Genomic DNA, 13,887 nt, shown 5'->3' on the forward strand with positions numbered 1-13,887 from the left:
AGTCGGAGCTGCAGCAGTTGATGCAGTCGGAGCTGCAGCAGTTGATGCATTCGGAGCTGCAGCAGTTGATGCAGTCGGAGCTGCAGCAGTTGATGCAGTCGGAGCTGCAGCAGTTGATGCAGTCGGAGCTGCAGCAGTTGATGCAGTCGGAGCTGCAGCAGTTGATGCAATCTGGCACTGTAGGGAATGCCAAGGATTAAATTTCACAAAGGCCCCTAACAGGCTGGGGATGCCAGCTGTGGGGGTGGTTGGGTGGTGGGATGTTGTCTCTGATTGCTGTGTGGTATTATCTCATGCACATTTTGTCTGATGCAAGCCACATGCAAACTTTCTGCTGCCCCTTATATTTAACTGACTGTAGCAGGCAGCGAATGCTAATTGTGCTGTTGCATGCTTGCACGACCAGGCAAAGCAAAATAGTTAGAAGCATGCAGGAATTAAAGTCAGCCAGCCATATTTAAAGATCAGGTACTGTGACTGGAGCTGCTGCGAGAAGTCAGTCTATTTGTGATTTTGATGTGGGCAATCATCATCAATAGAGTGCAGCCAAGACATCCTGACAATTTGCTTGAGGCCCTGAAATGGGCCAGGAGGCTCTCCAGAGCAACTATGCAAAGTTACTGGGAGTAGGTAGGTATGGCAGTCCACACTAGCAGTCTAGATCCAAGGACAAGAATGCAGTACCAAAAGGGTTTCAATGACGGGGCGGCACGGTAGCACAGTGGTTAGCACTGCTGCTTCACAGCTCCAGGGTCCCGGGTTCGATTCCTGGCTCGGGTCACTGTCTGTGTAGAGTTTGCACATTCTCCTCGTGTCTGCATGGGTTTCCTCAGGGTGCTCCGGTTTCCTCCCACAGTCCAAAGATGTGCGGGTTAGGTTGATTGGCCAGGTTAAAAAAAATTGCCCCTTAGAGTCCTGGGATGTGTAGGTTAGAGGGATTAGCGGGTAAGGTATGTGGGGGTGGGGCCTGGGTGGGATTGTGGTCGGTGCAGACTCGATGGGCCGAATGGCCTCCTTCTGCACTGTAGGGTTTCTATGATTCCTATGGTTTCTATGACCTCACACAAGCGGTCAAGGTCAGTGAATGCAGCTTCCAATCTGTATGATTTTAACTGTACCACTGACCTCACACATTTCCTGATGCACCACACCATCGCTCACCTACCATCAATCTCTGTCAATCATACCTGGCATTCACAGCCTCACTTCACCCTCACACACTCAGCTCAGCTGCAAGCCTCATACCCACATCTCCCAGCTTGCACAAATTCCAGTTGCTCAATCATGACAGTCACATCACCCAAACACATTGCAGCACACTCACTGACACACTTCTCTCTCTTCCAGGACATGGAGATAAACACCGCAGTGTATTTACCCCTTCTTACCACACCCACACCCTTCACAACAACCCTACTGCCGTTCATTTCTCCTTTCAGATTCCCAAGAACTGGCTAGGCAGTGAAGGAAAAGCAGGAAGATAGTGATAAAGAAAAATCCTGTCACTTAGCTGCACTCTCCCAGTTCATCTACTGACTCTTAATGTTCTTAATAGCTTAAAGATGGAATATGTAAGTCTTGAGACATCAGGCATGAGTGGCCTGCAGCCACAGCAATGGATAAACGTAACGCAATGTCAACTCACCTGGAGCTGGGGGTGGGAGGGAGGGGTGTGTTGGTGGGGGTGGCAAAATGATACATATGTTCTGCTGTAGAGGACTCAGTTGAGGACTTTGATATGGCCTACAGAAGAAGGCTGATGGGCAGGCACAAAGAATGCTTGGCATACCAGTGAGCTGCTAGTAAGCTTTCAGTCGACATCAAGGAAGGATTCCAGTGCCAATCTGACCCAGGGCTTTGTGCAGCACTTGGAGCCCATGTTTTCCAGCATTGAAATGGTGACCTCATTAACAGACTTACAAACTCAACCATGAAGCAGCATCTAATGGCTGTTGGCCCATCTTCCATTGGCTTCACAAGCAGAAACCTGTTTGGAGGTTCAATTTGAAGTGATTCAACCTCCGCTTTACTGCCTTGCAAGCTCAGGCTGCTGCCCTCTGTTTGTGGATGCCCGTGTTCAAAGTAGCTTACAGCATCTTGCCGTTCTCCAGTAATTGGTCCAGTTTATTAGGATGGCCGAAGCAGCACCCCAGCGGAGTGATTTGTGGCTCCATGGAGAACAAACTTGTTGCCCTGTCTTAGGATGACAGCATCCATCCTCCCAACATTGCTACGCCACCACTATCCTTGCTGATGCCTATCATCTGCAGCTTGTCCCATTTAAGTCGGCTATGCCGTAGCCACTGTATAGGAGCACGGTAATAGGTAAAGGCACAGGGAAGGCAGGCACTAAGGGAATTTGCTATGGTGTTTAGTTGATGCTTGCATGCAATATGGCGACGTTTCCTTCAAGAATTTGATTCATTTTGTGGCAGCATTGTTGTCAAGCTGCCACTACAATGTTCCTCCAGAGTGGCCCAAGTAGCTGGAACATTTCATAATCACCTCGATGATCTGCTGTGCCAAATTCATATCAAACATGGCTTTCAGGGGGTCATGTGATGTAAGTGCAGGAGTGGCTGCGTTTTTGCAAGCTCTGGCACTACTCATTTTTGAATCCTTTGATTTATCTTGCTACGCAACCCATAATTATCTAATTCTGGATTGTATACTCCGTGCTATGTTCCTGGAAGGTCCTGGTTAAGATTGGGTAATGGGGAGCCGAGCAGAGTCAGGAAAATTCTCCTTTGATCAAAGAGGTTGGAGGCAGCCGAGGTGGGACCTTGTTCGTAATGGTGATTTCGCTGGTGAGCAGACTCTAGGGCTTATCCGATACAACTCTCACCAACTTTTACAGATACACCTAGAAAGCATTCTTTCCGGTTGTAACACAGCTTGGTATGGCCCCTGGTCTGTTCAAGACTGCAAAGAACTACAAAGAGTTGTGAACGAAGCTCAGCCCATCACGCAAACCAGCCTGCCATCCATTGACTCTGGCTACACTTCCCGCTGCCTTGGAAAAGCAGCCAGCATAATCAAGGACCCCACGCACCCCGGACATACTCTCCTCCGCCTTCTTCCGTCAGGAAAAAGATACCAAAGTCTGAGGTCATGTACCAACAAACTCGAGAACTGCTTCTTCCCTGCTGCCATCAGACTTTTGAATGGACCTACCTTATATTAAGTTGATTTTTCTCTTCACCCTACCAAGACTGTAATAGTACATTCTGCACCCTCTCCTTTCCTTCTCTATGAATGGTATGCTTCATCTGAAGAAACAATACTTTTCACTGTATACCAATACAGTATACTAAGACAGTAATAAGTCAAATCTATGAAATCCAATTAATAGGCATTGGATTGATGGCCGCCGTTGTGAGTAAAGTTATGGATGACAATCTTGGTTCCCTGGTACAAATTATTGGTGCTCACATTGATGAACTGCAAGACATGTGTATGTAAACTTAAATCTTTTTATATGTGTTGGTTGAGCAAGTGTTTGCACTTCATGAAACTTTTTTGGGTGCTTTACTTCTTTGGTTATTGAAGGGCGGTGGATATTTGTTACACATGAAGTATTTTCCTGTATTGTGAGATATACAAGGCTTTTTTCACTAAAAATAGTGCATGTCTCAAAACAGTATCGCCATCACAACACTGCAGCTGAGCAGTGACCTGTACTAGATAACATTGCGCTCAGTCCTGCAACCTCCTTTCAAAACTCATGATCTCAGTTGAGGGTCTGAGGAAGGTACAGGACAAAGGCTGTTCACTTCCCTCCAGCGATGGATGGAGGCAGGGGTATTTCATTCTTTAGCACACCGCAAAGCCACCCTTTGTGGAATAGCCTAGGCTGAGGCTCAGCAGCATGTCCATTTTTGTGTTTCTTGGCAAAGAATGGTGCATGGTTAAGGGAAACAGGAGAGTAGTAACAGCAACTTTTAAAATGCAGGTCACCTCTCAGTCCCAGATATCAAACATTAACTTAGTGTTTAGTTTCCCCCCTATTTAGTAAGACTGATCTGAGATAAATTTGAATTTGTTCCTTTGTCTTTCAGCACCCTCAACAATAACAACATCAGTCTCATCCCATTAACCAGCTTCAACCACATGCCAAAGCTGAGGACTTTGTAAGTATTTGCATTGTAACTTTGTAAAAGCTAAGCAATCTGTATATATATTTGTGTATATGTGGACTCAATATGATGAGTCAATGAGTACCGACACTTATTCTTTAACAAACTATATCTCTGGATGAAAAACAAGGTTAGAAGAATCTCTTTTGCAGGTAATTATTGGAATGTGGAAAGCCCAACAAGGAATATTGGTGGCAGCAGAATCTGCAACAGTTTTCAAAGGAGAAGCAGATATATACACATTTTGTTAAACTATGGGGAATGACCAAACAAACTGGAGTGTGTGCCCGACAGTGACCATCGCCAACAAGAGAGAATCTAACCATCTCCTCTTGACATTCAATAGCATTACCATCACTGAATCCCCGACTATCAACATTCTGGGGGTTACCGTTGACCAGAAACTGAACTGAACTGGCCATATAAATACTGCGGCTACCAGAGCAAATTAAAAGCTAGGTATCCTGCATTGGGTAACTCACCTCCTGACTCCCCAAAGCCTGTCCATCATCTACAAGGCACAAGTCAAGAGTGTGATGGAATATTTTCCCCTTGCCTGGATGAGTGCAGCTCCAACATTCAAGGAGCTTGACACCATCCAGGACAAAGTAGCCCACTTGATTGCTACTCCTTCCACAAATATTCACCCTCTTCACCACCGACGGAACAGGTGCAGCAGTGTGTACTATCTACAAGATGCACTGGAGGAACTCACCAAGGCTGCTTAGGCAGCACCTTCTTAACACACGACCGCTATCATCCAGAAGGGCAAGAGCAGCAGATATAGGGGAGCACCACCTCCTGGAGGTTCTGTCCAAGTCACTCACCATCCTGACTTGGAAATATATCGCTGTTCCTTCACTGCCACTGGGTCAAAATCCCTCCCTAACAGCACTGTGATTATACCTAAACCTCAGAGACTGCAGCGGCTCAAGGAGGCAGCTCATCACTACCTTCTTAAGGGCAACTAGGGATGGGAAATAAATGAGCGAGCATAGATGATGTGGCTGAATGACCTCCTCTGTGCTGTAAAATTCTTTGACTCGAGTAGTCAATTTTGTGTACATATGGGAATGCAACTGTGTACGTCAAGTGTCAAATGTTGACTATTAGGAATCCGAGTTCATGGTATCATCCTTCAAAAAGATGAAGGAAAGCTAGATGAGGAGCCCAGAGCACTGGGCCAGATTGTGGAAAATGTGAGGTAAAGTATGAGATGAGGTAAATCAAGAAGCGGTGATTAGACAACTGGAATTGTGAGATTTAATTATAGGAAGAAGAAAATTTTAGTGAGCTAAAGGAATAATGGTTTTACAATCTTGGAAAAGAATGAAATTCATTAACAATATAATTAAGGGTTGGGGAAAATTAATTCTATCGGTTCCTTCCACATTTCTAACAATTCTAACCTTTCTCTTGCTATTTTTCAATGAATCTTTAATGACAGCAGTATTCAACCATAATATTTGAATATTTCCTGCCAAGTCCTTAAGCAGACAGAGTGAAGTTAGATAGGGTGGCAGATGGTGTGGATAGCACTGCTTCTGATTTTTGTTTTGTTGTTGATGAACCTCCATTAAAAATCTGAACTAACTTTGAACGCTTACAGATCATGAGATGTAAACATTAGAAAAACTGGACCCGGAGTTTAAAATTTTGAGTTTGTCCAGTCATATTCTCTTCTGAATATTAATGCGTCAGTCAAAAACTGGTATTATCCAGTCCAAAACTAGCTGGGTGACATTCCTAGTTGGCCTCGAAATGTGACTCTTGTAAGTATCACAATGTTTTACAAGTTAAAGATGTCAAGGGATATGGAGTAAAGACAGGAAAATGGGATTGAGGTGCAGGTGAGCCATGATTGACATTGGTTGCAATGTGGGGTTGAGGGGCTGAATGGCCTCCTGTCCTTTTTTTTTCTGTTCCTATAGTGGTTGATGGCAGGTCAACAGAGAGTTAGGGCACACAAAATCCTAAAGCGTCTTGACGGGAATGAGTGGGGGTTTAAATGTAGTGGGCTGACGAAAGGGAAATGTGCACTAGCCATGAATAGGGGAGGAATGACAAGTGAGACGGAGAGATGATGACACTGTTCAGGATTGACAGCAGTTCAGGTTTGTCCTTGGATTGGAAAACATTAATGTTAGTGCAACCTAATTTACCTGATTAGGTAGAAGTTTTATTGTTGCTCTACAGTCTGCTGGCTGTTTGCAATCGATCTGCCCCCCGCTTGCTATCGATCACCTCCGGGCAGGTCAGCAGAATCCTTTTCTTCCCTGTGTATTTTTTTTTCTAAATTTCAGAGGTTGTTTAACATCTGACTCTCGAGGGAGCAGAGCTGACTAATCTCCTTTCTGTAATTAAATGTGGAAAGGAAGGAAATCATATAAGGGGATTAGAGTGGGCCATTTCAGATTGAATTCTCTGACCATGTTCAGTACAAAGTGGTGACCTCTGCCTAAAAAGGAGTTTGCTGGAGATTTAATTTAATGCTGGCCAGTAATGGCTCTCTTGGTAAAGGCTGTCTGTCCTCCATTGAATGGCTTGACTTTGTGCAAGTGCTCTTATGTTTCTGCCTTCCCTCCTTCACTAATCTCGGTGATTCAACGTGATTGAATACACAGGCCAGATTTGTGATGGAAAGGAAAGAAGTAATGACTGCCCAGGGAGCATGTTTGTATCCATAAATACAATTTCTCCCTGGACATTTTAGATTCTACTTACCTCTGACTTTACTTGACTGTGCTTTTTTTTTGGTGGCATTGGGGAGTAATAGCTAGCCTCCGTAAGGTCTTCTTTCTTTAGCTTAAGGAGCAAATGTCTTTCAGCTTCAGAGTAAGGGATGTACAAATAATATTGGAACTCTGTGCAGTTGGACAAGGTGATGCACATTTTACAGTGTCATCATCAGAATCCTTTGACAACACTCATAGATTCAAGTTCATTGTAACATCCCTTTAATTTTGTCCCAGCTCTTTTATTTTGTGGTTATTGTTTAAATGGTAAATTAGTCAGAGGAACTAAGCGACAGAATCTATAATTCCACTTGTGTGTTAACATTAGTGAAGGTGTAATCCAGCTCAGCTTTATTAATTGCTCATGGCCAACTTTCTATTTTAATGACTGTCTCTGATAACCTTAATCCAATTCCTTTACGAGACAAATAAAACCAAAAAATGCTGGAAAACCCTAATAGGTAGGTCTGGCAGTATCTATAGAGAGAGAAACAGAGTTAAAATTTTGAGCCGGTGTGATGGACTCGCAATGTTAGCTCTGTTTTTCTCTCTCCGCAGACACTGCCAGACCTGTTGTTTTACCAGCACTTCCTGTTTTTATTTCAGATTTCCAGCACCTGTAGTATTTTGCTTTTATTCCTTTGCAATACAGTTTAGTTGATCCCGTCAGCAGTCTTTGTCACTGACTGCATCTTTGCTGGTACAGTTCCCATTGCTTGTAACAAACACATTGGTGGCAATAGAATTTGCCTGCTCGAGAAACCCGGCAGCAAGGTGAGGGTGGGAGCTGCTGGAACCTGCAGGTAAGTGTTTTTGCAGCATTGCTTGTGGGCCAGGAACAGCAGGAGTGCTTCCACTCAGTGATCCCTCACCACACGTTGAAATTCAATGCCCCCACCACCATCTAAACTTCAACACTCTGACACAATGCTAACGTGAAATCTACTCCTTATCCCCGCTATCTCTTTCTTCCTCGCTCCCTCCCACTCCCCATGAATGCTGAAGTTTTTAACACAATAATTCCAAAATGCGATAGTTGCTTGCAAAATTCATTTAAACAAAACGTGAGCAGATTTCCTCTCTATCCAGCTTTTTAATGTAGACCTTTAACATATGGAAACCAATAGTTGTACTGAAAGTGCAGTGAGACATAAGCTTCTCTTAATTCGCAGGTACAAATTAAACTTTCTTCATCTGTATTGCAGGCAATGTATATAACGTACATGAAAGTGTGGTTTATGACTGTAGGCAGATTTATAAACTTCTAAAGCAGGTTAGGTTGCAAATGCAGCAGGAATAGGAATGATTTTTTAATGTGAGGATATGATTCTCGAGAAAACGTTCATTTGTAACACATTACTTGTATATTCTAATATTTTGAGCTTGCATGTAATTCTGTGTATTAAAACAAAAAATAGTTTAGCTAGATGGAGGTGCAGTATATTTTAAGTGTAAAAATTAATTTGTTGTACAAATGTTAATTAACTTTCATCCAGGACAAAGCAGTCCACTTGATTGGCAGCCCATCCACCACCTTAAACATCCACTCTCTCCATCATAGTTGTATCAAGGTTGCAATGTGTGCACTTTACAGGATTCCTTACAGAAATTCACTAATGTTTAGAGTCATAGTCATGGGGAAATACCACATGGAAACAGGTCCTTCGGCCCAATTCGTCCATGCCATCCAGATTTCCTAAACTGAACTAATCCCTGGATAAAAGCAAATTACTGCGGATGCTGGAATCTGAAACCAAAAGAGAAAGTGCTGGAAAATCTCAGCAGGTCTGGCAGCATCTGTAAGGAGAGAAAAGAGCTGATGTTTCGAGTCCAGATGACCCCTTGTCAAAGCTTTGAGATTCTCCAGCATTCTCTCTTTTGAACTAATCCCATTTGCCTGTGTTTGGCCCATATCCCTCTAAGCCTTTCCGATCCATGTACCTGTCCAAATATATTTTAAGTGTTCAATGACAACACCTTGGAAAATCTTATCATCCACCATGTAGAACGACAAATGCAGCAGGTGCATATGAACATCACCGCCCTTGAGTGACGCACCATCCTGACTTAGCCAAAAATTATTGTTCCTTTATAGTCGCTTGGTCAAAATCCTGAAAGTTGCTACTCCACAGCACTGTGAGAGTTCCTTTACAAAATAGACTGCAACAGTTCCAATAGAAAGCTTACCACCATTGTATGAAGGATAACTAGGGATGGACAATAATTGCTGATCACATCATGAGAGTGAAACTAAAAGATGCGGCTTTATACAGTTCCCTCAATTGGAATCTTCACCCTGATTAAATGATGTTGACTTCTGAAGTGAAATCTTTCGCAAAACACATAACTGAAATAAATCCCAGTGGATAACATGTGGCATGGTGGCACAGTGGTTAGGGGCAGCACAGTTGTGAGCACTGCTGCCTCACGATGTCCAGGACCCAGGTGCTCTGGTTTCCTCCCAAAGTCCAAAGATGTGCACATTAGGCTGATTGGCCATGCTAAATTGCCCCTGAGGGGGATTAGTGAGGTAAATATGTGGGGTTATGAGGACAGGGCACGGGTAGGATGCTCTGTTGGAGAATTGGTGTAAACTCAATGAGCCAAATGGCCTGCTTCTGCACTGTAGGAATTCATAGAACATAGAACAGTACAGCACAGAACAGGCCCTTCGGCCCACGATGTTGTGCCGAGCTTTATCTGAAACCAAGATCAAGCTATCCCACTCCCTATCATCCTGGTGTGCTCCATGTGCCTATCCAATAACCGCTTAAATGTTTCTAAAGTGTCTGACTCCACTATCACTGCAGGCAGTCCATTCCACACCCCAACCACTCTCTGCGTAAAGAACCTACCTCTGATATCCGTCCTGTATCTCCCACCACGAACCCTATAGTTATGCCCCCTTGTAATAGCTCCATCCACCCGAGGAAATAGTCTTTGAACGTTCACTCTATCTATCCCCTTCATCATTTTATACACCTCTATTAAGTCTCCCCTCAGCCTCCTCCGCTCCAGAGAGAACAGCCCTAGCTCCCTCAACCTTTCCTCATATGACCTACCCTCCAAACCAGGCAGCATCCTGGTAAATCTCCTCTGCACTCTTTCCAGCGCTTCCACATCCTTCTTATAGTGAGGTGACCAGAACTGCACACAATATTCCAAATGTGGTCTCACCAAGGTCCTGTACAGTTGCAGCATAACCCCACAGCTCTTAAACTCCAACCCCCTGTTAATAAATTCTGTCCGATACAGCTCAGGATCCACCCTTCTAGAGTCACATGATTGCCTGCATGTTGCTATAAGATATTTACTGTGGGGGCAAAGGACAGAAGGGAGTGTATTCCAACGAAACTAACATTGAATCAAATTTAACATAAGCAAATTAAAACGGAGAAAGTAATGGCACCAAAGAGGGACAAATTCTCAGGACCAAATAGTTTCTATCGCTTCTCTATATTCTATTCCATTCTATTCTGACAACATTGTAGAAAACCACTTATCCATGCTTATTAATAACACAAAGATTGGCATCATTGTAAGCAATGTGGATGGAAGCAGAACAATACAAAAACTAGAGATAAATGAACTGAATGGGTAGAACTGTTGCAAATGGATTTCAATCAAGGCAGGTGTGAGATCATCTACTCTGAACTTAAGAAAAGAGCAGAATACTTTTGCAATGGTGAGAAACGCAAACAGGGGATGTCCAAAGAGACTTGGAGGTCCAGATACACAGATCATTAAAATGCCATGAACAGGTTCAGAAAATGGTCAGAAAGAAACATAGAAACATAGAAACCCTACAGTGCAGAAGGAGGCCATTCGGCCCATCGAGTCTGCACCAACCACAATCCCACCCAGGCCCTACCCCCACATATCTACCCGCTAATCCCTCTAACTACGCATCTCAGGGACAATTTTTAACCTGGCCAATCAACCTAACCCGCACATCTTTGGACTGTGGGAGGAAACCGGAGTACCCGGAGGAAACCCACGCAGACACGAGGAGAATGTGCAAACTCCACACAGACAGTGACCCGAGCCGGGAATCGAACCCGGGACCCTGGAGCTGTGAAGCAGCAGTGCTAACCACTGTGCTACCGTGCCGCCCAAAGGTTAATGGAATGCTGACCTTAGTATATATAATGAATGGATGGGAGGCATGCTACAACTATACGAAACCCTGGTTACACCACATCTAGAGTGTTGTTTTCAGTCCTGGGCACTACATCTTCAGAAGCATACACTGGCCTTGGAGGGAGCTCAGCGTGGATTTACAAGGGTGATACTTGCACTCTAAGCTTAAATTATGAGGAATGATTGCCCAAATTAGGTTTGTATTCCCTGAAGTTTAAAAGATTAAGGAGTGATTTAACTGAAGTTGTCTTAAGTGTTAAGAGGAACCGCTGGACAAACTATTTCTGCTGGTTGTGAATCTAGGTCTGGCAGAAATGGCCTACACATTAGTGCCATACCTTTCAGAAGCGAAGTTAGCAAACACTTCAAAGGATGGTAGAAGTATGGTACTCTCTTTCACAAATGGTATTTGAAGCTGGATCAGTTTGTTCTACATTTGAGACTGATTGGTTTTCGTTAAATCAAAGGTACTGAGATGTTAAGCGGTAAAGATGCGGATGTGAAATTAGGTCAAAGGTTAATCATGATCTCACTGAATGGCGGAACAGGTTGAAGAGGTTAAATGTCCCCTTACTGTTCCTATCTACCTGGAGAGTTGAGACAATAAAATTACAAATCCTCTTACTGTCTTGTCTAGCTCTGTGACGTGTCATTTCCCTTTGCTGATGGCAATTTGCTCCAGTTGCAAATTGGAGCTTTTAAACAAATCCAGTTAACATGTGTACTTGAAGTATGTTCATGAGGAAATACTGCTGTTGGTCGGAGTTTGTACTACAGGTTTGAAGTATCAATATGGCTTTTCCCTCCATCCTGATTCCAGTCTTTAAAGTTAATGTCCTAAAACAGGTAAAACCGCATTAATGAGAACACCTTCAGCAGTCATCAGATCCTATCCTACCCCATGATTACAGAAGTAAGACTGACTTTGCTAAGATATGCAATTCTCCAAGGAAGTCCAGACATAACATCTGTTGAGAAAGAACTGAGGTCAGGAATGACTCCTTGGCCTGTACTTGTGTGCAGCCTGAAGGCTTTTGCCTGAATTTTCACACAGGTGGAGAGGCTCACTAACTGACAGTGGTGGTAGAGGCTCAGGCCCCGAAGTCCCACACCTGCCAGTTTTGCAGAAGCACAATGGGGACAGGTTCTCATTTACACACCTGTGGTTCATGGTGGCAGTGAGACATGTTAAAGTGCAGCTGCTTCAGTCAGCTCGTATTTCAAAAACACAATGGGCAGAATTTTTCCCAATGACTGGCTAAGTGTCTTAACAGCGTGAAAACGGGAGCCCCCTGCGCTGGCCTTTTTGGCGAACTTTGGCAATCTTCTGGCACTCTGTCAAGTTCTTTGACAACTGGGAGCTTTGTGCTGGTACGGAGTAGAGAGGGGTGGAGGGTGGGGGGGGGGGGGGGGGGGAGGTGAGCCTATGTCCGCCAGTGAAGCCAGTTTCAGAGTGCTTGGTCGCCATTGCGCAGGGTGTCCCAATCCCCCCCCCCCAGATGAGTCCAGTGGCAGACTGGACAAGCTCCCCCTTTCACGACATCCTCCGTGACCCACTCTTGCATGGTTCCCTCTCTATATATGACCACTCCCCCTTGCATAGCCCCCCCACACAGGCCTCACCCCTTTGCTACTGCCCCTGGCACACTTATGGTGCTTCAATGATCTCCGATCCCCCGGCATACCATTTACTTACTAAAGATTGTTAAATCAAAATTAATGTAATTTCTTAGTTATTTACATTGATTGAAATTTTTGGTGTGTACTTCATCTATCTGTGGTGTTGTTTTTGGTATAATCTAATAGTTCCTCAGGGCCTCTGAATTTGGGTTGAGATGCTTAATGAGTTTACAGTAATGTCCACAGAGAGATTCTTTCCTGATCAGCTGATCAGTGTGTAGTCCTCCCTCTGCACCCAATAGATACACTGGATTTTAACTTGCAAGTGGCTGGGCTTGGGACAGGTGAGGGGAGGGAGGGTTACACAACAGAAATCCATTTCCTGACCCACGCCTGCCTCCTCGGTCTTACCTGAGATCAAAAGATGGCTGGGTGAACAATTACCTGATTCAAGAAGGCGGGTTGAAATTTTAAATATAGTAAACAGGCTGCAAACCTCAAGGTGTTGCAGCTTGTCAAGTTTAACTTTATTCTGCTATTTACACCCTACTTCACAGCCTGTTCACAACCCTACCCCACCAAACCTGAGGCTGAACTCCCAACCTCACCAGGTCCTGGTAGCCTCACCATCATTGCCTCTGTCTACACTTCCGCTGCCTCGGAAAAGCACCCCGGACATACTCTCTTCTGGCTTCTTCCATTGGGAAAAAATACAAAAGTCTTCTTCCCTGCTGTCATCAGACTTTTGAATGGACCTACCTCGCATTAAGTTGATCTTTCTCAACACCCTGGCTATGACTAACACTACATTCTGCATTCTCCCCTTTCCTTCTCGATGAACGGTATGCTTTGTCTGTATAGTGTGCAAGAAACTGTATGTTAATACATGTGACAATAACAAATCAAATCAAAATCATTTAACCCAAATCCCCATTCATCTCCTCCCCCCACCATCAATCCCTAACACATCCTCCCCCACCCCCACTAAATTCTGGCCTTTCCCATCTCTCTCTACCAGGCCCTGAGGCTTTCCCCACGACCACCACCTCCAAGTCTTGATTGCATGCCTGCCCCCCACAACTCTCCTTCCCCCACATACGGCAGGCCTTCATCTGCTCCACCGCCACCTGACCCATAACACACACCCCCTCCAACAACACCACCACTGGGCCCCAATCTACCCAACCCCGCCCCCAGGACCCCTGATCTCACCCACATCTCTGATGCCCCCACCATGAGGCCTCCGACCTTTGGCC

At 44.6% G+C, this 13,887-nt stretch overlaps 1 protein-coding gene across 2 annotated transcripts in view; it reads left to right on the top strand.

The window, feature by feature from the left end:
- Window positions 1-13,887, top strand: part of LOC144505230 (slit homolog 3 protein-like) — a 678,283-nt gene that overhangs the window by 352,496 nt on the left and 311,900 nt on the right. For both annotated transcript variants that reach the window (XM_078231240.1, XM_078231241.1), the window contains one exon: window positions 4,059-4,130. In XM_078231240.1, the coding sequence (XP_078087366.1) occupies window positions 4,059-4,130 (72 nt within the window). The remainder of the gene's footprint in view (window positions 1-4,058; window positions 4,131-13,887) is intronic.

This window comes from Mustelus asterias, chromosome 16 (genome assembly GCF_964213995.1).
Source record: "Mustelus asterias chromosome 16, sMusAst1.hap1.1, whole genome shotgun sequence".
NCBI lineage: Eukaryota > Metazoa > Chordata > Chondrichthyes > Carcharhiniformes > Triakidae > Mustelus > Mustelus asterias.